Consider the following 23,098-nt stretch of genomic DNA (forward strand, 5'->3'; position numbering starts at 1 on the left):
TTATTTCCTCGGCCACTTTCTGTATTTCGACTTGTATGTCCGTGTCCACAAGCCTCGCAGGTATCTTAGCCGTCCGTTTAGGGCGTACCGATTCCATGACATCGGCTCAAAGTGACGAAAATGACGAAAATTTTGCAGAAAACGTGCGGAGTAAAAGTCCCTGCATCACATCCAGTCACGTGTTATCGCGGAATAAACCATCCCAGGTGTGGGGGTGCCTCACATACAATTACACAGGATGTCCGCTCATCCTATCACCATTTCCGGCATTTTGACGAACAAATTTCACTGATAGTCCGAGAAAAACTTTTTCCTAGGCCCTCCCCCCCGCTCAATTTTTTTTCTTAGGCCCTCCCCCCGCCCCCGTTTTTTTTTTTTAGCCCCCCCCCCGTGTGTGGCGCCCCCTCCCCCCCGCTAAATATCGACCAGTCCCTTAATCAAAAGTATTAAATTGAGTACAAGGTTGGTTCTCCTTAACGGGGGTGCAGTTTCTCACAGAGGAAAGGGGGGGGGGGGGCAATTAATTGGCCTGTAAAATAAAACTCTTTAGATCAATGTAACTTTGAAAAAGTTTTTTTTGGATATTTCAAATTACCTATTATCTGCAATTACAGAATAGGAGTGTCATAGTCACGACATGTACTCAAACCGTTTCTGTAAATTCATTTTATAAAGAAATTAGGTGCTATCTTGCATGCCACAAACACTGTGATACCTTGTTAATGCTGAATGACAACCCTTGTGTTGCATTTTACTAGTTAAGGGTCATGTGAATATTCATGCATAACTATATTCAAGCTGGTGTGTTACTCCGAACGGCTATATAGATACAGATACAAATACAGAACTACGTCATATTACGTAAAAGTGATATAAAGCTTTACGAGTCATAAAACTTGACGAACGTATCATCCCCTGCAAATTTGGTGATCGTACAGCAAGACGTTTTGAACCACGAATGCAAGATTAAGTCAACAATTTGAAACGATAGAACGCACATGAGTTACAACTGCCATGTCAGTAGCATTCAGCTCGTGTGCTGCACAAAAAGCCATGCTCTATAACACCACGTCTGCTTTCAAACCATGTCCTATCCAAACTTGCTTATACCTTAGTCGAAAATCAAGACAGTGTGTGTTAATACTGTGTTTTTTTTTTTAAATTGGGTCAACCAGGACAGGCAGAAGATTGCCAGGAGGGAAATGGAGCGTCCTACCGAGGAACTGTCTCTGTGACCGCATCAGGCAGGACGTGTCAACGCTGGGACAGTCAGTTTCCTCATATACACGTCAAGACACCAGCTAATCACCCATCATCCGGACTGGAGCACAACTACTGCCGGAACCCGGACGGCGAACACGGAATCTGGTGCTACACCACGGATCTCTTCAAGAGATATGAGTATTGTGACGGTCCATTCTGTGGTACGTAAGGTCTACTGTTATGTAACCTTTTGGCCACACCAATTTAATTTCTTGCTTCTCGGATTTTTCAGAAAAATATTGAGTCGGTCGGTCGAAAAAAAAGACACCAAAAAAATTGCAAAAAGTCTGGGGTGAACTTATATAACACAAAAAACAAGGTTAGTAGTCAAGTTTTCAGCTTTCCATGGCATAATTTATCCAATGAAACTCTTAATTTGATTTTTTTTACACGTCTGCAAGAGCAAAACCTATATTTCTTGCGACTTAATTTTTTTCCAAATTCGAAAAAAATGGGTCGGGATATCCGGGAAGCAACCAATTAAATTGGTGTGGCCTTACATGAAAATGTTATGATCTATCATCTGTACTACATCTGCTCCTCGATTTTAATCTTTTATATGATTGGCTTATTTCATGATGGTAGATCTTTCGTGTGACATATGTGACCAGTGTTTAACAGAGGAATAACAAGCCAAAATAGGTCATGGTGGTGACAGCCTACAATTATAGAACAAATTCAATAACCATATTCAGACTTAGGCCTATTTAGACCTGTTTCAACTTTCTTGTCGCATACGCCCGAATGGCTTACGGCAGACATTTCCTATAATGTTATCCAATCTTGAAAGATATTCTTGATAAAATGAGGTTTTCTTTACGTAATAAGATAGCAGTAATGTGGCACATAAACATGAAAAATACATTCTTTTTGTTAGAACTAAAATTAGCCATTTTCGTCAAAAATACCGGTCAACAAATAGTTGCAATGGTAATCCGAAAAACAAAGAAAAGTGTCCAAGCCTGCTAAAATCGTTGCCAACTAAATGTTAGGAAATCTTACAAAATTTGGTGGCTCTAGCGTACGCAGTTCTAAAGATATGCGACATGAAAGTTGGCTCAGGCCTCTCTATCCGAATTGGGTTAAATAGTCGACAAGTCAAACGATTTCACCAGATAGTAGCACATGAGTTACCGGTGCCCTGTCAGTACCATTCATCTCGTGTGTCCTGCATGGCAGGCTATGCACCATGACTCATAACCATGTCCTTCACAAACTTGCATATACCAATCTTGAAACTCAAGACAGCGTGTGTTAATACTACATTTTAACTTTCATCAACTAGGAGGTTGCCAGGAGGGGAATGGAGCGTCCTACCGAGGAACTGTCTCTATGACCGCATCAGGCAGGACGTGTCAACGCTGGGACATTAGGTTTCCTCATATCCACGACAACACGCCTGCTAATAAACCATCATCCGGACTGAATGGGAACTACTGCCGGAATCCTGACGGCTCACAGAGAGTTTGGTGCTACACCATAGACCTCTTCATGAGATGGGAGTACTGTGACGTACCAACTTGTGGTAATGTCTGATTATGTAACCTAAGCTCTGTCATATGATCTTTATTCATCTGTACTAACCACTACATCTGCTCCGCAACGTTTCAATTTTTTATACACATCAATCAGTCATTATATAACCTCCGTAAGACGTACGTCAATACTATTAAAATATGCTATTGGACTAAGGAATCTATTTTTGTATCTTTACGGTAGATGTGGGACCGCGTGGCGCAATCGTCAGCACGTTTGACTCAGGTCCAGAAGGTTCTGAGTTCAAACCCCGCCGTGTCACCGATCTTGTGCCCTTGGGAAAGGCACTTTACACGACTTTCCTATATAGGCTACAAAAGTTTTCAGCAAATTGAAGTTGGTAGCCTCAAAAACGGAAGAAAACGGAAGAGATGTTGTAGAGGCAGTAAGGGGCAATATAACCCCGTCGTGTGTAAACACATCGGCCGATGATGATGATGATTGATCACCCCTTGTATCTACTTTGTGTTGATGTACATGCAGTCGCTGCACGGTATTCTGACAACAGTTAGGGCGTTTCAAACATACATTAACAAGTATATTTGCCTTTGTAAATCATCCTGCATCGTTTATGCCTTTCCTAAAGGCAATGTCCTTAATGTCCTAGACCACTTCATATCTTGATAGCGATTCTAATATATCAGAAAAAATCGGATGTTTGCTCATGTAACTTACATTAACCAATCCTTCCTTTTCCAACAGGGCGGTAATCCTGAGGAGCACATTGGATTAAAACTCGTGTGGGGTACCAATGTGCAGTGCTGGTCAGAACCCACCGGTTACCAACAAGGGACTTCACACATCAGTGTAATCTATTCATTATTGATATGCATAGCTGCACAAAGAAACACTCACCTGAGTTTTAACACCTCATTTATGCGGTGTTAAAACTATAGGGCTAAAATGGGCTGATTTTCTTATTGTGTTCTGTTGCAAATTAAACTCATTTGGTTCCATTCAATTTCATTTCTTGCATAGTCAGATAAAAAGTGAACAATAGTAGTACCTTTAATTTATTCAGCCCCTTTAACCAACCAACATCAACTTGTAAGACTGTTTCAAGACTGTTTGAGCCCAGTTTATTGGGTTCTCAGACCAATCTGCATTGGTAGTGTCACATGAACGATATATGTATAAATTATGTAAGTACGAAATGCTTCAACAGCCAACGATTCGTCTGCCAGGCACCTCCACTTGGAGACAAAGCGTTAAAACGAACAAAGCGTCAAAACGAACATCGCAAGAACTATTCAAAAGTTATATTTAAATGACAGATCGCAATAATTCCCCAAATTCTGCCATATACATATTAGAATCACACTCTTAACCCATTATACTGTGTACGATAATTGTATCCATTTCTTTCACCAAAATTCAGTCTTATGACTGCAAGTGTGATGTGTTGTTTGCGATGTCAGTATTAAAGAAATCACTCATAGTACACTGTCATTCTCGTATATGACTGTTTAGCCACAGTCGACGCTGTAGTTTAAAGTTCGGAACTTACTTGGAAAGTCACAGACCGTCAATACTGCCGAAAAAAGGATCGGACTATCACAACAGAAACTGTGATAAATATCGACATGTCAAATGTAGGACTGACAGACTAAGAAACTCACCGATACCCTATGTTGTGCGCCTTTTAAATTCTTAATGACGTGTCTCTAAGGATATCTGTTGTGATTTTAAAGTGTTGCTACACGCACTTGTTTTGGGTTTATCGATGTCAGAATTTTAAATGTTATTTCAGTGTTTGAAATAGATCTATAATTGATGATATAGATGTTTAATATTATGAATTAGTTTTGGCTGGAAGTTGTTCAGATGTCGGAGAAAGACCATCCATCGACAGCAAAAAAAGCAAGCGATGGTAGCTTTTTATTCGGTCATTAGGTTATTAATAATTAGAAATAAGACAGGAATTCTATTTGTTTGACTTGCATTTCAAATATGATAGAAATATCATGTGCAGTCACAGACTGTAAAGCAGTCTAAGAAAAATACTTTCTTCGATTTTGCGTCTTTTTATCAAATTGTTTTACTGAACGATACAGTTCTGACATGTGTTCATGCTATGCCTGACTTAACATGAATCTACATGGTATATAATGTCGGCACAAACACTTTCGAATATCAACTTTGGTATATCATATTTCCGTTATTTCTGCATAAATTTCAATGTATTACATGTCAATGAAAAAGCTTGTGTGATTCCCTTTCTTATGGTATCAAACTTACTATGATTGTTAACTCATGAAAGGAGCACCAGGCCTGCTTACATGAGTGGGTCACCAAAAAAAGTGCGCAAATTCCCCTGCTTCTGTTCAACACTGTATTGTCCTGTTGGTATTTGTCGCGTGTCAGTGATTCAACCATCGCGTGCCAGTGATTCAACCAAACCTATTTTAGGTCACGTAAGGTATACAGAACATACAAGTTTGTTTTAGCACATGTGAGTAGAATATATGTGCCATTTTGGCAGTTGGATGGCCAAATCAAAGCGTGGAGGTCGAGGCGGCAAGAAGAACCACACGCTGACATGATTGTTGAAGAATAACTTTTTAGCGTTTGGTGGTGGATGCAGTTGTGTGGAGCGGAATAAACGCCATAGGAAAAGCAAGACTCGTCATCATTCCAGGCAACTTCAATGTTGTTAAATATATGGACACCATCCTCCATCCAGGCGCAATATCCTTCCTCTTCAATATTGGACCAAATGTCATTCTGCAATATGACAACACCTGTCCACACAAAGCAAGGACCATTGCAGACTACATCCATGATGCTGGGGCACAGGAAGAACTAGAAAGGCCGACATTTGCTTAAGAGCAAATACAGCATATTTCAGCCATACCCCTTCCCACGCAACATTGGACTGTTCCAAATCACCCCTGCGCAAAAATGGAACATCCTCTTAATTAACAGTACATTATCCCCCAAAGTGGACTGGTATTGTGAATTGATTCCAGGTAAAAACAGAGCTTGCTTCTATTTTTCAGAAAATGACAATAATCACACCTTCCATTCGGAAAATTTTCATCATGACTGAAAATTGTTGAATGACTTCATGTAATGTCATTAACAATCTTCAGTACGATAACTAGGTGTAAGTTTAAAAAAGTATAAGCTCCTTGTGATGTGGGTACATTTATTATTGCAGTGAACTTTTTTTATTCAAGTAGGGCATACGATTTAATAATCATCAAGCAGGTGCAGGTACTGTAGGAGCGTTTGTTTTCTTCAAGCTGTAAAACTGTTAAACTGTTTTACTTTGTATGCAATCAGCCATCGAGCCTATTCTTATTTTAGTTTAACAACTTCCTGCCAGACACGGAAGATATGATTGAACTTTGTTCGAGGATTTATTTTCGTCTGTCTGGTCAGTCTGTTCATACCCTGGCGCTGAGAGTGTTTTATTGGGCTGAAACTCTGGCAGTTTAAAGTTACTTACGATTTAAATGTTCAAAGTTTATGTCAAACAACAACAGCACTAGGAAATGTGGCCACTATAGACAGGTGGTCACTATAGAGAAAATGCTGATCTATTGACTAGGAGCCATACGTTACACATGATTTCAGAACACTGATCATTAATCATATAAACATTGCACAGGTAAGCCAATTGTTTAGATGTACAATTAAGTTCAAATAATTCTGAAGAGATATATTGATGAGAAAATAATCATTCTCGCCACTGTCTAACTTATAATTACGTATCAAAACTAAACGCAGATTTTCTAACAAACGCACCTTTCGCCGACTTCATCAAAGGACCGCCGGCTATCAATCAAACACGGCTGTTGATTAGACTTAGAGTTTCAAACAGTCATGTGCTGTGTGCCAGTGGACAGCGAACTTCATGCTACGTGATGTTTTACATTGCTTGGACCTTCTTTCCTACAGCGGTGCTTCTACAAAATATTTAGACTGTAACACTGAGTCCCACATGTTTTATAGAATAGAATTTGACGCAGAACAGCGTTTTTTGCTGGGTATTTTTCTTGAAACATGTCCGTGGGAATATCAGCGGGGCGGCGACGTAGGGATATCAGACCGTCAACAAAAGTCGCACGGCGGCTAACGGCGCAGCGAAGATACTAGCGCTATAAATAATCGCTTCAACTAAGGATGTCAACCCGTACAATATTTTTGTATACTGTTGAGCTAAGTAAAGTTTGTAGTTTATGAGGTTTTAGTTGTCTTTGAAGCTTTGACCCGAAATATTTTAAAGTCAAACTGCTGAAGAGAAGTAAGTGACAGCTACGATTATCGTAGATATGACCCTAAAAAAACTGATAAAAGAAGCCTTCTCAATAGTCTAAAATGCAAGAGCTTCCGGGGGGGGGGGGGGGCTTCGTCCACCTGGGTCCCCCCCACAGTGACCCTGCCCCTGGACCCCGCCAGGGACATTCGGCGGCCCCCGGACCCCTGTCCGACGAGTCTTCAAGTTATCGTATTGTGTGGTCCCGCTTATGAATATTAATTAGCCTTCGCTTTCCTCTTCGCTGATTGGCTGAACCATTAATTGAATTAACTCTTCCTGCCGGCTAGACGCAGGTGCAGATGTCGGCTCTGTTTGGTGAACGTCCGAAAGGTCATGGCATGGAGAACGAAAGAAAACCAATTTCCCCTATAAAAAAGTGCTGTAATTAAGCCCTTTACAGTACTTTATGCCAAAAATTTTACTTGGATCATTTTACCAACTATCTTATGCCTATCTATACCAAACGTTACTCATACCAGGGTACAGGGGTGCAAAAAATACCGTTATAAGACCGTCAACAACAGTCGCACGGAGCTAACAGCGCAGCGAAAATACCATCGCTAGCGTTTCAACTTCGGATAACAAGTTATAAGTACTGTTGAACTCAGTAACGTTAAAGTTTGTTTTTAGTTGCCTTTGACGGTTTGACCTGAAATAGTGTTACGCTAAACTCCTGAAGAGAAGTTAAGTGACTGCTGCGATTATCATAGATATGCCCCTAAGAACTGATACAATATAAGGCCTTCTGAATAGTCTAAAATGCGAGAGCCTTAGGCGGGCTTCGCTCCCCCTGGCGGGAACACTGCTATATACGAGATCATGAGGCCCCGCTTATGAATATTAATTAGCCTTTGGCCTCCTCTTCGCTGATTGGCTAGGTCTTTGATTCAATTAACTCTCCGGCTGACGCGCACAGGTGTGGCTCTGTGCGGGGTCACGGAAGGTCACACCAGGAGGCCAAGAGAAAACAAGTTACCCCTCAGAAAAGTGCCAAAATTAATCATTTTAAAGTAGTTTATGTCAAAAATTTTACTTGGATAATTTTACCAACTATCTAATGCCTATCTACACTAAATTTCAGGCCATTCCATTGTAAGACCAGGGTACAGGGGGACAATATATTTTATTTTGGTCAAAACATGACCTTGAAACCTCAATAAAATCATTTTAGAGGCAGATATGACAAAAACTGAGAAAAGCATCAAGGTATTGGCCCATTCTACCCCTGTGCCAAATTTCAGGTCATTCGGTCCAGGAACGGTGGAGATGAATCACTTTGAAGATTTGACAGGAGAAAGAAGAAAGAAAGAAAGAAGAAACATTACGAATACAATATATTTCACCATACTATGTATGGCTGAAATATAAACATTACGAATACAATATATTTCACCATACTATATATGGCTGAAATATAAATAGCCTTCCTACGGTTTAGGGCTAGCACTCGATTAAACACGTCTTGGTTCAAATTGTTTGCTTGAATAAAAAGTTACAGTGGCTTTGATTGACATGCCCTGTTAATACAACTTTTTTTATTCACAAGTCAATGCCGACCGAAAAAAATTAGCTGAATGGAGTGTTTCACTTTAGTAACTTAAAGGTAATTTCGGCACTTTCTTTTTGTTTTGTGACCCTCCTGTATGTTAGCAGGTGCTCTTACCATGAATTTACAATGATTATCATAAAATACTTAACTAAAATTAAAGTAAACTTGGGTGTTCTGTATACCATAAGGTACATACTAAAATCTATTAGATTGACTGAATCATTGTCACCCACGGCCATAACAACCGGACGATACAGTGTTGACAGAAGCGGGGGAATTTGGGCACTTTCCTTCAGGAAGCCAGAAAAACTGCACAGCGTCACCAAAACGGCCATTTCTAGTCTTATACGTGCATAATATAACCGTGGCAACCATCGTACTAGTGGTGGTAACGTTTGTTAAAGAATCTGGCGACAGGCATAAACCAACGATAAATACTAGTTTTTTTTTAATCAAATTCCGTCAAAATCTTTTATTTTCTTACAAAACACAATCATTTGAACCTTTTTAGTCCACTTCCATTGGGTTTTGGGGTTACATGTGGAGAAAGTCGTATTTTAGAAAATTCAAGCTTGTCGATCCAAGATGACGGACAAATGACGTCACTTTCTGACGTCATATTGACGTCAGTGTCGTCGTCATTGGCAACAAAAGTTTTGGCAGACTTAGACACCAATACGATAACCTTTATAGTCATCGTTTTCTTAAACACATTTAAGTATAGCGGAAATTTCATATGTAGACGATTTTAGCCTAAAATATGACATTATGACGTCATAATTACGTCCTATTACGTCATAACGATACCAAACTTACAGAATATATAAAACTTTACTAGTACATCATCCCCTCTAAATTTGGTGATCGTTTGGTTTTGATGATGTTACATTAGTTTCATTTCTTTTAATTCTTAATAATTCTTAATCAAAAGAAAACTGCCAGCCACGTTGTTTCTGGAAGGTTTAACCCGTTTACAAAACCTGTACAGTTCGGTTTACAAACACTTAGTGCCCTTACTTATAATGTGTATCATTCATGTGCTTAGCATCAATGTGTGTTCAGAGAAAACAACTTCCAAACTAGAGTTCGGCAATCTCATAACATAATGACATACTAATAGATTTTATGCAAGTTACTTAATCATTTGCATAATTCATGCATGTAGATATTTGCCTTCAACTAACACATTATAGTCTCTATCATTTATCTTTAAGCAGTTTTGACAATTTTGTATAAATTTTCAAATTAGTTCCTTAGTTGCATGTTTGGTATTTTTTCATGCACCACCTGTAATGAATTCTTGTTATATTTATTGAAAACCAGTTAGACATAATAGTCCGCCATTTTGGATCATTAACCTTACATGAACATTCTCGATCTATTTTTTTAAATCTTTTGTGATTATTTCTTGCAAAAAATATTTTTGAAAAATTCGAGCTAGTGGATATAAGATGATGGAGCCCAACTGGTATCTTATATATGCATGACTTAATTTTATGAAGAAATTTTGACCTCATTGATAATGATATTGGCAACAAAGGTCCACCATTCTGTTACCTGCACTTGCTGTTACATTTTGTAGCATACCTTAAAGTTTTCTGGGAATGCTCCTTTTTAACGATTCCAGCCAGTACAGTCAAATTGATGATGTCATAATCACGTCAAGTTAGATCATCATAGCGTCTGCATTCTTAGAATCTTATGATATTATGTCTGCATCATTCTCTTAAAATTTGGCGGCCATAGATTAATGTGTTAAAGAGTTAAACAGGAGTCAGAAGGTTGGGCCTCAAAAGAAGACAACACCCACCACCCCCTCCCCTTCCTGTCCTTGGAAGACTAAAAAGCCTGAATAGGTTTAATGTAATTTTAACACATTCATTTCGCCTGATACACCCCGGGAGGCGACTTGGTAAATCGCTTAATTGGTTCGATAATGGGACATGGTATAGGTTACGTAATTAGGGGCACTAGAAGTTAATGAGTTTTCGGGTTGTTATGTTAACCAACAAGTTGAAAGAAACGTCTTGCAAGCAAAGGTTTTTATCACTACCAACATGATTAGGCTGAACATAGTATCTGTCTACTTTTAGAACTGAGCGAAACATTCTGGCTAGGGAAATTGTTGATCTGTTTCCTGTAGATACAAAGTTGAAAGGTTTGTTTTGATGATGTTACAATTGAGGTTGACGTGCACCTTTCTGGCTATTATGACACTGGGTGTGCACTGGAAGAACGGCACAGAAGCTTTGAACAAAACACGGTTGAGCAACATAGCCAGTAAGTATCGAATGTGTTAAACTATATACTAATGCTTGCATGAATAAGTAAGGTGTATACATGTCTTTAGGCTTATACCTATTGTTTGCAATAGTCAGGAAGTACCACAGTGAAGATTTTACATTGTTTGCAGATCAATGTGTATACATTTTATTGTTGTGTAACGCGAAAATTATTACAGATATGTCCAGTATGACTGGTGCTTCTGCCTGTTATATACATTGTATATATACCTTCTTTATACCTTCGGTCATTTATGCCATAATAAGTCCCGTTGAGAGAAAAAAAAGGGAAAACAAAGGTAAACAAGGGACCGTACGTAACAAACTCTGTAGCGTATCTATGGTTTCCGACCCATTCTTGATGCAAAAATATAAATATCATGCAACAGATGAAGGTCAGTAAGTGATACAGTAATAAGTTCCATGCCGTTGTCACATGAGATGTACGAGTCAAATAAGTATCTTGTCTCACATTAAGTGATAATTAGGTAACGTTTTCACAATGTACAGGTAGAATCACGCATGTCGGAGTGAAAATCGACAGAATCACCTTGAAGGTGGCGAACACCAGTCTTTCTCTGCAGTCTATGGCGAACACAAGTTTTCCACGTGTGATTCCGGTCAACGTTACACAAGCTACACAAACACGTAGGTAAACTACTTATGAATGTAGAGTTTTGCTATGGGAAACATTTGTTTTTGAATTTTTTTTTTTGAAATACAAAGAGAAAATTTTTACGTACAGAAACCTTTGCCTAATAATAAAAATTAAGGACAGTGCCTTTATTCAAGTCTGAAGACTACATATTAATAGAAGAGTACCTACCCACAACGTTAACTCATACGGGTGCTAAAATGTGTGTTAAAAACCTATCCAGAATTGGCTTTTTTGGCATTCACTGTTCTGGAGGAGAGGGGAGGGCTTATTCGACTCCCCTTCATAATTTCAAAACGGCCTACTGTGCTGTGCGACCACCAAATTTGCAAGTGATGATTTGCTGGTTAGGTTTTGTATTTCCTTAAATTTTTATCTTTATGGCCTTTATATGATGTGATTATGACGCCGTTAATTGATTTTATTGTCTAATTCCCTTGAAAAACTATGTCATACTAATTATTGAATTTAACCCTATCTAGACCAGGCTTTTTTGGGATTCCTGGGAGTCCCCGGGGGGTGCTCTTTTGACCCCCCCTTCGTAATTTCAAAACGGCTTGGGTTACGATCACCAAATTTAGAGGGGATGATTTACTAGTAAAGTAATATTTTCTGTATTTTTGGTATCGTTATGACGTAATATAAGGTGATTATGACGTCATAAGGTCATATTTTGGGCTAAAATCGTCAAAATATGAAATTTCCGCTATACTTAAATGAATTGAACAAAATGATGACTATAAAGCTCATCTCATTTAGTGTCTATGTCTGCTAAGTCTTTTGTTGCCAATGACGACGACACTGACATCCGAGTTTTCCCTCTAGTAGTCGTCTTGAAATTTTTAATTTTAGTTTGTTCCAGACCAACTTTCCCCTGTTTTTCATGTAGTTGATGGCGGATTGTCTGACTGGAGCCCATGGTCTGCCTGCAGCGTAACGTGTGGAGTCGGTATGCAGACTCGGGACCGAAGCTGCACCAATCCGGCACCAGAGCACGGTGGGGCGGAGTGTGGTGGAGATGCTGAGGAGACACAAGAGTGCGATTCCGGAGTTTCCTGTCCAGGTAATTTCAAGCTCTTTAGTTGTACTTGTATTTCCAAGGTGCCAATTTTCTATTATCCACATTAACAATTTGAAAGGAAACGCAAAAGACACATAGTGTATACGCCATTTCGAACAAATAATCATTTTATTGATTTTTTTAATAGAAAATTTTCATCCTGCATGAAAATATTGTGATTTTAGTAAAATGTTACAATCATCTATGTGTCAGTTTAGCTACCTCTCTTTAAGCTCTTGATAAGAAACATAACAAAGATTTCTTTAGGAGTCGTCTTGAAAAGCTGTATTTTCAGTTGGTTTCAGACTACCCTTTTCCTGTTTTTATGTAGTTGGTGGCGGCTGGTCTGACTGGAGCCCATGGTCTGACTGCAGCATGATGTGTGGAGTCGGTACGCAGACTCGGGACCGAAGCTGCACCAATCCGTCACCAGCTAACGGCGGGGCGGAGTGTGATGGAGATACTGAGGAGACACAAGAGTGCGACCCGGGAGTGTCCTGTCGGGGTAACTTGTAACAAGTTTTGTTTCTGTGTTAGTTGATGGCATTGCTGCCCCTACGGCCGATGAGGCTATGGGACCGGGGAGGTGAGGTTAGTATTTGTAAGGTGTCATCATCAAATTATTTATATCGTCTATGGAAAAGCGAAAGATAAACAATACATATGCAATACACATAATCATTTGATCAAATTTGGTAGCTCTAGCATAAGTCGTTCTGGCGTTATACGAGATAAAAGTATGCGCGGCCCCCAAAGCCCCCCCCCCCCCCCGAATGAAATAAATAAAGCTGAAATGTTTTTCACAGCTGGCAGGTGTTTTTAACATAGTGGGAGCAAACAATTGACCTGTTAAATAAAGCTTATCAGATCAATGTAACTTTAAGCATGCATGTTTTTTTTAATATTTCAGATCACCGTCTATTATCTGCAATTGCAAAATAGGAATGTCATAGTAACAAACACTATCACATCTTGTTAATGCTGAATGATAAGGATTTAACCCTTGTGTTGCTTTTTAGTAGTTAGTGGCCTTGTGAATATTCATGCATACAAATTTTGCTAACAGAAGTGTAAGGCAGTCACAGGCAATCATTACCAAGCATAAAATTTACCAAAAAATGTGGAAATTGGGGTCCCCGAACTCTAGTTTATTCCCTAATATAACAATAGTGATAGACATTGCAGGGGTTTTTGTTTGTTTATTTGTTTGACCCTTTATTCATGGATCCACCAGGCAGGTGACATCGAGTGAGATTCACATGTCCCTAGGTTATAGAAAATTGAATGGCACCAATTTACATAGAGGGAACCCCAATAGTGGTGAAGTTTCCGTTAAATTTCGTCTTTTTTCAGGCATCCGACTCGTGGGTGGACGTTCGTCAAGGAGGGGCAGGGTTGAAGTGTACCATGGCGGACAGTGGGGGACCGTCTGTGACGACGATTTTGACATGAACGACGCCAGCGTGATCTCCCGTCAGCTGGGGTTCGTATTCGCTGCCGAGGCCCGATCTGATGCAGCCTTCGGGGCAGGATCAGACCCGACCTGGCTGGACAACTTGGCCTGCGAGGGTTCCGAGACAAACATCGGACACTGTGGCCACAACGGATGGGGCTCACATAACTGTGGGCACAGTGAGGACGCTGGTGTGGTCTGCACGGACGGTGAGTCAAGAGTTTTTGCTCTTGCGTTTCGTCTAGTGGTGGGTACCGGTACAGGTCAAGAAGATTAGGTCCAGGTTTAGACCTGGACCTTATTCATTGTGTGAATGGACGATACTTAACAATGGTCCATTTCGAAAGAAAGAAATCTGCTTAGTGGAGTCTTCGACTCCCAGTGACGTTTTAAAATTTTTACAACGCTAACTAACTGTTGACTGTAAAAGTTGGTATAAATGCCTATAGACTCTACTCTACTTCGCTCTTGTTATTTTCCTCGACAGGTAACCTCGGAATGTGTGAATGCCCGATCATATAATCAATTCATTTTCTAATATGGTACAACACCCGGTCCACCTAATTTTTTCAGGTCCGTTTTTTACCGGTCCAGTAAGAAAAACCGGTTTTGTATCCACCCCCTAGTTTTGTCACTTTCCCATACAATTTCCGTTCCAAACTATCGTCTAAAAGGTGTTTCTTAAACAGGTGAAATATTAATAGAATAATCGTTTTATCCCAAATTTTCCCTAAGCCTCATTGCAAGTGACCAGGAAAAAATATCTTCACTTGTTGTTATATTTTTGTTGTATAACTTAAGTTTTCTGAGAACACTGCATTTCCATGATCCCAAGTATCGGTCATATTTGACTTTATATCACATTGTAATACAGTCAAACCTGTCCGAGCGACCACCTCTTCTCAGCGACCACCTGGCCATTTCGACCGCTTTTTCTCGGTCCCGAGTTTTTTTTTCCATTGACGTAAGCATTAAGCGACCTTTTCTCAACGACCACCTCGCCAACGCGACCGCGACCAGCCCGAATTGGGACCCATAACGACCGCATCATTTTCAAAATTGAGGCTTTCATCGACTTATAATGATAACCAGCGCAATTTTGTGCCGAAATCCGAATTTAGTTGTTACAGAAGTTTTTTTTTAAATCTATATCATTATAAAGTGAACGAATGCTGAAACGTATATATAGCCTCATACTTTTTTAAGAAAGATCTGTGTAGCTTATACCTTTTTAAGAAAGATCTGTACGTGTGAGTGCTTTTGTCTAATTGTACTGTACATTTACCCGTGGGTAAGTACGCTATAGGGACGCACCGGGCATCGAATTCGAGAAGTGCACCGTAATTATTTCAGATCAAGAACATAGCGACGCATAAAGGCTTGAATGGTAACTGACAGCATCAAAGTTCCCTTACTGTCCAAAACGTTAGTGTATAGATACGCTGTATCGGATAAAAGCTCGATAAAAGCTTGGGGTTAAATTTACAATTACAGTGTGCGTGTTGTATTTGACATTAAAGACCTCGCTTCTTTGCGTGCGTGCAGTGTGCTTGCCATTTGCCATTAAACACAACGGAAACCATTTATACTTTGCATCGGGCAGGTTTTGAGTCGATACTCTTCTCAGCGACCACCTGCCCAAATCGACCACTTTTTCCGGTCCCCCGGGTGGTCGTCTTGGACATGTTTGACTGTATATTATTGCCACATCATTATCTTTAAACGAGATGTCACACAATAAATCGTTAAATAGTAAGATCAGTCTCAAAAGAAATTGACAGAAATAGGGTTATGTTGCCCTTTTTTTACATTGTGACTAGAAAATAATTCCATAGACATTGCAAAAATCCACCAAACAGGTGACAAGTAAAACTTCAGCTCGAAAGGAAAATAGATTTGAATCGAACAAAAAAAACATGAAGTTGTAAAATAACTTTCAATTATATGTCCACATCGTCTTTTTTTCAGACATCCGACTCGTTGGTGGACGTTCATCAAGCGAGGGCAGGGTTGAAGTGTACTATGACGGACAGTGGGGGACCGTCTGTGACGACGATTTTGACATGAACGACGCCCACGTGGTCTGCCGTCAGCTGGGATACGGAAGTGCTGCCGAGGCCCGATCTCAAGCTGCCTTTGGGGAGGGGTCAGACCCGATCTGGCTGGACAACTTGGCCTGCGGGGGTTCCGAGACAAACATCGGTAACTGCAGCCACAACGGATGGGGCTCACATAACTGTGGGCACAGTGAGGACGCTGGTGTGGTCTGCCTAAAGAGTAGGTGAATAGTTTTCATTTTAAGTGATGTACAGAATGACATTTCCAAACCATCAGCATGATTGACTATAAAATGGACGACGTCCAAGATTTTGTCCATGCTAAAAAATACCAGACCCCCTCTCGCATGACACAGAGCTCCAACAAACAAGATTACCTGGAAGAATGGTAAGCTTACTGAGCACACAAAGATCAAGATCAACAGAGCCTTTGTCGTGAGCAACATCCTCTACTGCATTGAGTCTTGTCCCTTGCCTTATTCTCAAAGCAGAGGTTAGGCTCCGTTTGTATTTTTAATACCCTTTTCCAGACGTTTAATTGGGCTTTCTATTTTGTCATTTTTCTTGAAGTCCGCCAGTCATTACAAGATCCAATACAAGATAGAAAGCCCGATAAAAAAGACTAAAAAAAAGGAAGAAACTAGAGTTCGGCGACCTAATACCTCCATGAATATTAAGAGCTTTTGTAAATTTCAAGCAATTGACTGATACATTAACATAATTTATGCATGGCATTGTTCACCATTGACTAACGTACACGTGTCACAATAATAAAATTTCCATCATTAATTATTAAGCGGTTTAGCAATTTTTACATAAATTTTCCAAATACGTTCCTCATTACCATATTTGGTATCTGCTTATAATCCACCCATCATAACTAACAGGTGTTGCATTTATTGAAGTCCAGTCATTGAAAACAATCGAATTAAACAATTTCCAAATTAACAAATTAATTATGCAAATTAATTCCTCATTTGCATAACATGCATATCATTATGAACATCTTTGCCCAAGCTACCTGCATGCCTAATATGATGATAATCCCTCAATCCTTTCTGCAGTTATCCTTTTTGGAATGTATTGACAAAAACGCCCCTGCAGTTCCCAAATTAAATTTTAGGGAGCTGAAACTTGGTTTACTTTGTCATGACACAAAAAGCTATCTACCGCTTAAATGTCAAGACCATAGCATGTCTAGAACAAGACATACATTGAAAAAAATGCTATTACAGAAAATTACCATTTATTATGCAAATGTGCTCCTATTTTGCATAAATAGTATTTTATCTTGTACAACATTGTCTAAGGTACCTACATACAAAAAATCATGAAAATCCGCTGTTCCCTTCCTGAGAAGTTCTCCTCTTCAGAAGCTTTTGACAAAAATGCCCCTGCTATCCCAAAACTAGACGCTAGGGGGCCCAAAATTATGTGACTTATTTCTGAGCACAAGAGCTATCTAACATTCGAATATCGTGACCATAGTATGTTCAGAACACCCAGATAGCAAAACCGGAAGTTGCACTGCAGTACAAAGGGGATTCGCTAGGGGGCCCAAAATCTAAAAATTTCCAGCTTTCATCACACACTACCAACACACCAAGTATGAAACCAATCCACCCAACCTTTCTTGAGTTATTCAGCCTGAGTCTGAACTTTGCTTGGAGAGTACAAGCCACACCTGACTACGTCCCAATATCAACACCAAGAGCGCAACTCCATAGTCTCTCGAGACTGAATGATTTCCTGACGGGAAAAAAATGACAAAAATCGCTATTTTCGGTTTCAAAAATGTAGTTGTAAGGTTTTGTTGCTAGAGAACACAACTTTGTCAAACATAATTCAGATCTTATGCACTATGGTGTAGATTTCATAATTAACCCTATCCGGACTGGGCTTTTCGGGCCTTCCCTGGCCTGGGAGGGGGCTTCTCATTCGACCCCCCACTTCTTTTTTTTCAAAACGGCTTACTGTTCTATCACCAAATTTGCATGAAAGGTTGTGCTCATGAAGATTTATAATTCCTGACATTTTTTTATCATTACGACGTAAAATAACGCAATTATGACGTCATTAATTGATATTTTTTGGCTTAAACGGGGAATTCCCATAACTAAATATCTCACTCAAAAAGTTACCAATAAAGATTTCTTATTAATACTTAAGTGTTATAAGACTTCTATTGTCAAAAGCCGACGCAACGACGTCAAAATGACGTCATAGAATGACGTCATCTGTAGTTTAGCTATCCGCCATCTTGAATTATCAACCTTAAATTTTGCAAGATACATTTTTTTCAACATAAAACGCTAAAACCCCTTCAAAATGGATTAAAAACGTCTGCATGAATTTTTTCTGTAAGAAAATACCAAGTAGTGATGAAATTTGAGTGAAAATAAGCTTGTTATACTTTTCATTATGATATTGTCGGCCATCTTGGATTTTGACCAATTACGTCATCTCATTAGCATGATTTATGAATATTTAAATATAAATTTTCAACTAAGATGTCTTAGATATCAAAGATATATAAAAAGATGTTTGGTTTAGCAAGAAAATCTAAAAATCCCATTGTTTAAACCAAAATTAGTGCTTTTTGTAAAATTTGCCTTTCAGAAACCCGTTTCCATGGCAACACGATAAATCATTAACTTCCCCAATTTTCTTAAAATTGTTGCCATCAATATTTAAGGAATACTCACAAATTTTGGTTGTTCTAGCACAAGCCGTTTGGGAGCTATAGGGGGTCAAAGTTGCCGCAGGCACTTTTAGCCTACCCCCCTCCCCCAGTCTGGATAGGGTTAAATACCCATATGGGTTAAAACGATGTCTGTGTCCATGCTATCATTGAAGCATTGTTGATCTATTACATTCATTTTAGTGTAATATTCTAAAATTGTACTTAACATAAGACAGAATCAATGAAGAAGACATAACTGTGATTCACCGGAAAGAGTATTGAGTTCTTGATGTCCGTAAGCTCAAAAGGATAATAGATTTTGACCGAAGAAAGATATGACGAAAACCAAAAATTTATCAAGCTTCCATTCAATACAGTTTCTTTTCAGGCATCCGACTCGTTGGTGGAAGTTCGTTCATGGAGGGCAGGGTTGAAGTGTACCATGGCGGACAGTGGGGAACCGTCTGTGACGACGAATTTGACTGGAACGACGCCAACGTAGTCTGCCAAGAGCTGGGATACGGAGGCCCTGCCGAGGCCCGATCCGGAGCAGCCTTTGGAGCGGGGGCAGGTCCAATCTGGCTGGACAACGTGGCCTGTGTGGGTTCCGAGGCAAACATTGAATACTGCAGTCACAGCGGATGGGGCTCAAATAACTGTGGGCACAATAAGGACGCTGGCGTGGTCTGCCCGAAAGGTGATTTAATGTTGTTTTTTTTTCATGTGACGTACAAAATGACAAACTTGTGAACGTGTAGAATTTTGCTGGCCTTACATCTAACGTCTAAAAATGATTGTAGAAAGAAGAACGCCGGGTCTTTCCAATCTATGTGTATGGATCGTTTTCTATTCTATTTTTTTTTTTTTTTAATGTAGCTTAACCCTATTCAAACGGGGTTGCTTTTGAGCCAACTTTTATGTCATTGTGGCCAGAGCGGCTTACGCTTGAGCCAACAAATTTGGTTAGATTTTCTAATGAGGGTCTGCATGCTCTTTTCCGTAAGGCGTAGGCAGGCCTTTTTAATTCCCGTAATTCGTAGGGTAAGCTATTTTATTTCACGTAATTCGTAGTGAGGATGGAAAATTTACCGTAAAGCGTAGCCAGTGTATTTCACGTAAGGCGTAGTCTAGCCTAAAATTTCACGTAAAGCGTAATTAAGCCTAAAAATTACCCGTAAATCGTAGCCTGGCCTCCCAAATTTCGTAAGTCGAAACGTAGTCTACCAGTAAATTTAGTCCTTCAAAACACAGGAAATTGCGTTTCAGAGGATCAAGATTTCAAAATTTCGCCGGACCTCACTTGCGACTCCTTTCACCTTCGGTCATCGACATGGTAAAAATATGGTATATACCCTCAAAAATCTTCTTTTTTTTTTTGAAGTTAGCTTAGTCTGCCAGCAAAATTTGCCCATCAGAATGCAGGAAATATCATCTTAGAGGGTCAAGATTTCAAAATTTCCATGGTCCTCCTTGTGCCGCCTCGCGCCTTTGGAACTCGAAATTCTGACAATATGTTGGGGATGTGTGTCAACCTCGAAGATCTGTTTTGCTAATAGAAATTTGCCCACCAAAATGCACAAAATATCGTTTTATAGAGGGTCAAGATTTCAAAATTTAGCCGGATCTCCTTTGCCACTCTATTCACCTTCGGTCATCGACTTCGTAAAAATATGTATCATGGCTGGGGGATGTGACGTGTCAACCTCAAACACATTTTTTACTGATAGAAATGTAATTTCACTTAGTTTTCTATAATAGCCAAAAACACTGGCGTTTCAGGGGGGCAGGATTTCAAAATTTTCCCGGACTTTCCTTCGGCTCTCGACGTGGCAAAAATAAGTTGGCTGGCGTCACCCTCATAAGCTTAAGCTGAACCCCTGGGACTCTTTAATTAGATATGCCATTTAACTTAGCTTTGTTTGCCAGCGAAAATTTCCCTTCAAAATACAGGTATAGTGTTACAGAATGCAGAAATAGTGTTTCAGAGAGTCAAAATTTCAATCTTTCTTGCGGAGCACGCCCCCGCCTCTGTCGAGTGTTGCCAGCCTTCCAGAATTTAGCGTAAACCGTTGTCAGCCTGTCTGAATTTAGCGTAAAACGTTGCCTGCCTTCGTGAATTTAACGTAAATCGTTGTCGACCGTCCCGAATTTAGCGTAAAGCGTTGTCAGGACCCCCCATGCAGACCCTCTCTAATATCTAATTGGAAACAATTTTGGGATATTGAACAGCTTTAATGTTTTGCCGTTGCCATGGTAACCGTCAGTTGACAGACATTTTTGAAGAACGTCGCTTTCGGTTCTAACGATTATTTTCACATTTGCTTCATTCTGCTTTTTTCTTACATACATAAAATCATGTTGTCTAGAATATCTTAGGATGGATAGGGAGGAATGTGTGCAAAGTTGTACAAAGTTACGTGACGTCATCTAACTTTGCACAGCACGCAGGTTAGGGAAGCATGTGTACGAAGTTGTGCAAATATGTGCAATATTACGTAACGGCATCTAACTTGGTACAGTAGGCAGTATAGATGAGGGTGGCATTTGTACGAAGCTGTCTGGAGTTGTGTGTTATGTGATGTCATTGTACCTAGGGCAGTGGCTAAATTATGTTGCAGGTATACGAAGTTGTCCAAAATTACTTAATGTACATACTACTAGTTATCGAAAGCTTCAAGTGTAAAACGAATATGACACACAACATTCACGCACATACACGAATAAAAAATAGATGCAAATAAATTTTAGATCATTAGGAAGTAGTACTCATAAGAAAAGAAAACGCAGAAATTGTGAAGTTTTCTTTCAATGACAATGTGGTTTTTATATTTCAGCCATCCGACTCGTCGGTGGAAGTTCTTTTAAGGAAGGCAGGGTTGAAGTGTACCTTAACAGACAGTGGGGGACCGTCTGTGACGACGCTTTTGACATGAACGACGCCCACGTGATCTGTCGTCAGCTGGGATACGTTGGCGCTGAAGCGGCCCGATCTCAAGCAGCCTTCGGGGCGGGGACAGGTCAGATCTGGCTGGACGACTTGGCCTGCGGGGGTTCCGAAACAAACATCCAACACTGCAGCCACAACGGATGGGGCTCACATAACTGTGGACACAGCGAGGACGCTGGTGTTGTCTGCTTGGACGGTGAGTCAGGTGTTGTTGTTTTTACGATGCCTCCACGTAAAGGCCAGCACGCATGTACGGGACGTAATACATTGAGGATAGGTTAAAATTCAGTGTCACATTACGTACAGACAAAAGACGAGGCCAAATTAGTGCCTGCGCAATGAGCCCCGTATTTGTTATTTACTATGGCATTACCAGGAAGCTGCGAGGTGGAGCCAACTAGGCGACGGGATTGCGGCTGGCCTGGCATTACTCCAGGGGAGTGTGAGATGAAGGGATGCTGCTATGATACGTCACCTACTGCACCTTGGTGTTTCTACAAGGGAGGTGGGCGATTACAATATTCTAGCCTAGGCTGTTAATGTTTATAACCCCCTTCATTTAGTCTATTAACCAGTACAGTCAAACCTGTGCTGTCACTTTTTGTCGGCCCCTTGAACTTGTCCCATTGACATAAGCATCCAGAAATAGTCCATAGCGGCCAGCTGTCCAACGCGGCCACGGCCACTCGATTTTCGGTCCCGTAGGTAAAGAAACACTGCATATTTCGACCATACTGCGGTTTTGCTACGAAAACGTACCAGCAAGTGCACATAACAAAGTGATAACGTTTGGTACGACCTCTGTTGCCAATAGCAACATCAATGAAGTCAAAATGACGTCAGAAAGTGACGTCATGCACATCGAAGAGGCCAGTTTGACTCCACCATAATGTATCCACCACCTTGAATTTTCAAAATGCTTTTTTTTGCAACAAATGATCACTTGAAAATAAACGTAAATAAACGTGAAAAATACATTCAATTTGTTAGAACCGAAATTAGCGATTCTTTGGCAAAACTGCCTGCCAACAAACGGTTGCCATGGCAACACCAACAAAAATGGAAAATTTGTCAAACTTGCTGAAATTGTTGTCAACAATATTTTATGAAAAAAAACACAAAATTAGGTGGCTTTAGCATAAGCCGTTCTGGCGTTATTGGGCGTCAAAGTTGGTGCAGGCCTCAAAAGCCCCTCCCCCTGTCTGAATAGGGTTAAAATCGTAGTTTTTGAGGATATGGAGATCCCGACAGGGTCATTTTCGCGGTAGCGGAAGGTACGCGTGCCTTAAATGTCTGAGAGCAATTCTTTGTCGCTGAATTACCAACATGCGCATGCATATCATCATTTT

General features: G+C 40.1%; 1 protein-coding gene across 1 annotated transcript in view; it reads left to right on the plus strand.

Moving 5' to 3' along the window:
• The first annotated feature begins 998 nt into the window (after window positions 1-998).
• LOC118415506 (scavenger receptor cysteine-rich domain-containing group B protein-like) overlaps window positions 999-23,098 on the plus strand; it is a 23,487-nt gene continuing 1,387 nt past the window's right edge. Inside the window, exons 1-8 of the mRNA XM_035820167.1 lie at window positions 999-1,016; window positions 1,181-1,424; window positions 2,549-2,788; window positions 13,963-14,271; window positions 16,031-16,343; window positions 19,180-19,499; window positions 21,637-21,945; window positions 22,126-22,254. Coding sequence (XP_035676060.1) covers window positions 999-1,016; window positions 1,181-1,424; window positions 2,549-2,788; window positions 13,963-14,271; window positions 16,031-16,343; window positions 19,180-19,499; window positions 21,637-21,945; window positions 22,126-22,254 — 1,882 coding nt within the window. The remainder of the gene's footprint in view (window positions 1,017-1,180; window positions 1,425-2,548; window positions 2,789-13,962; window positions 14,272-16,030; window positions 16,344-19,179; window positions 19,500-21,636; window positions 21,946-22,125; window positions 22,255-23,098) is intronic.

Source organism: Branchiostoma floridae, chromosome 5 (assembly GCF_000003815.2).
Source record: "Branchiostoma floridae strain S238N-H82 chromosome 5, Bfl_VNyyK, whole genome shotgun sequence".
Lineage (NCBI taxonomy): Eukaryota > Metazoa > Chordata > Leptocardii > Amphioxiformes > Branchiostomatidae > Branchiostoma > Branchiostoma floridae.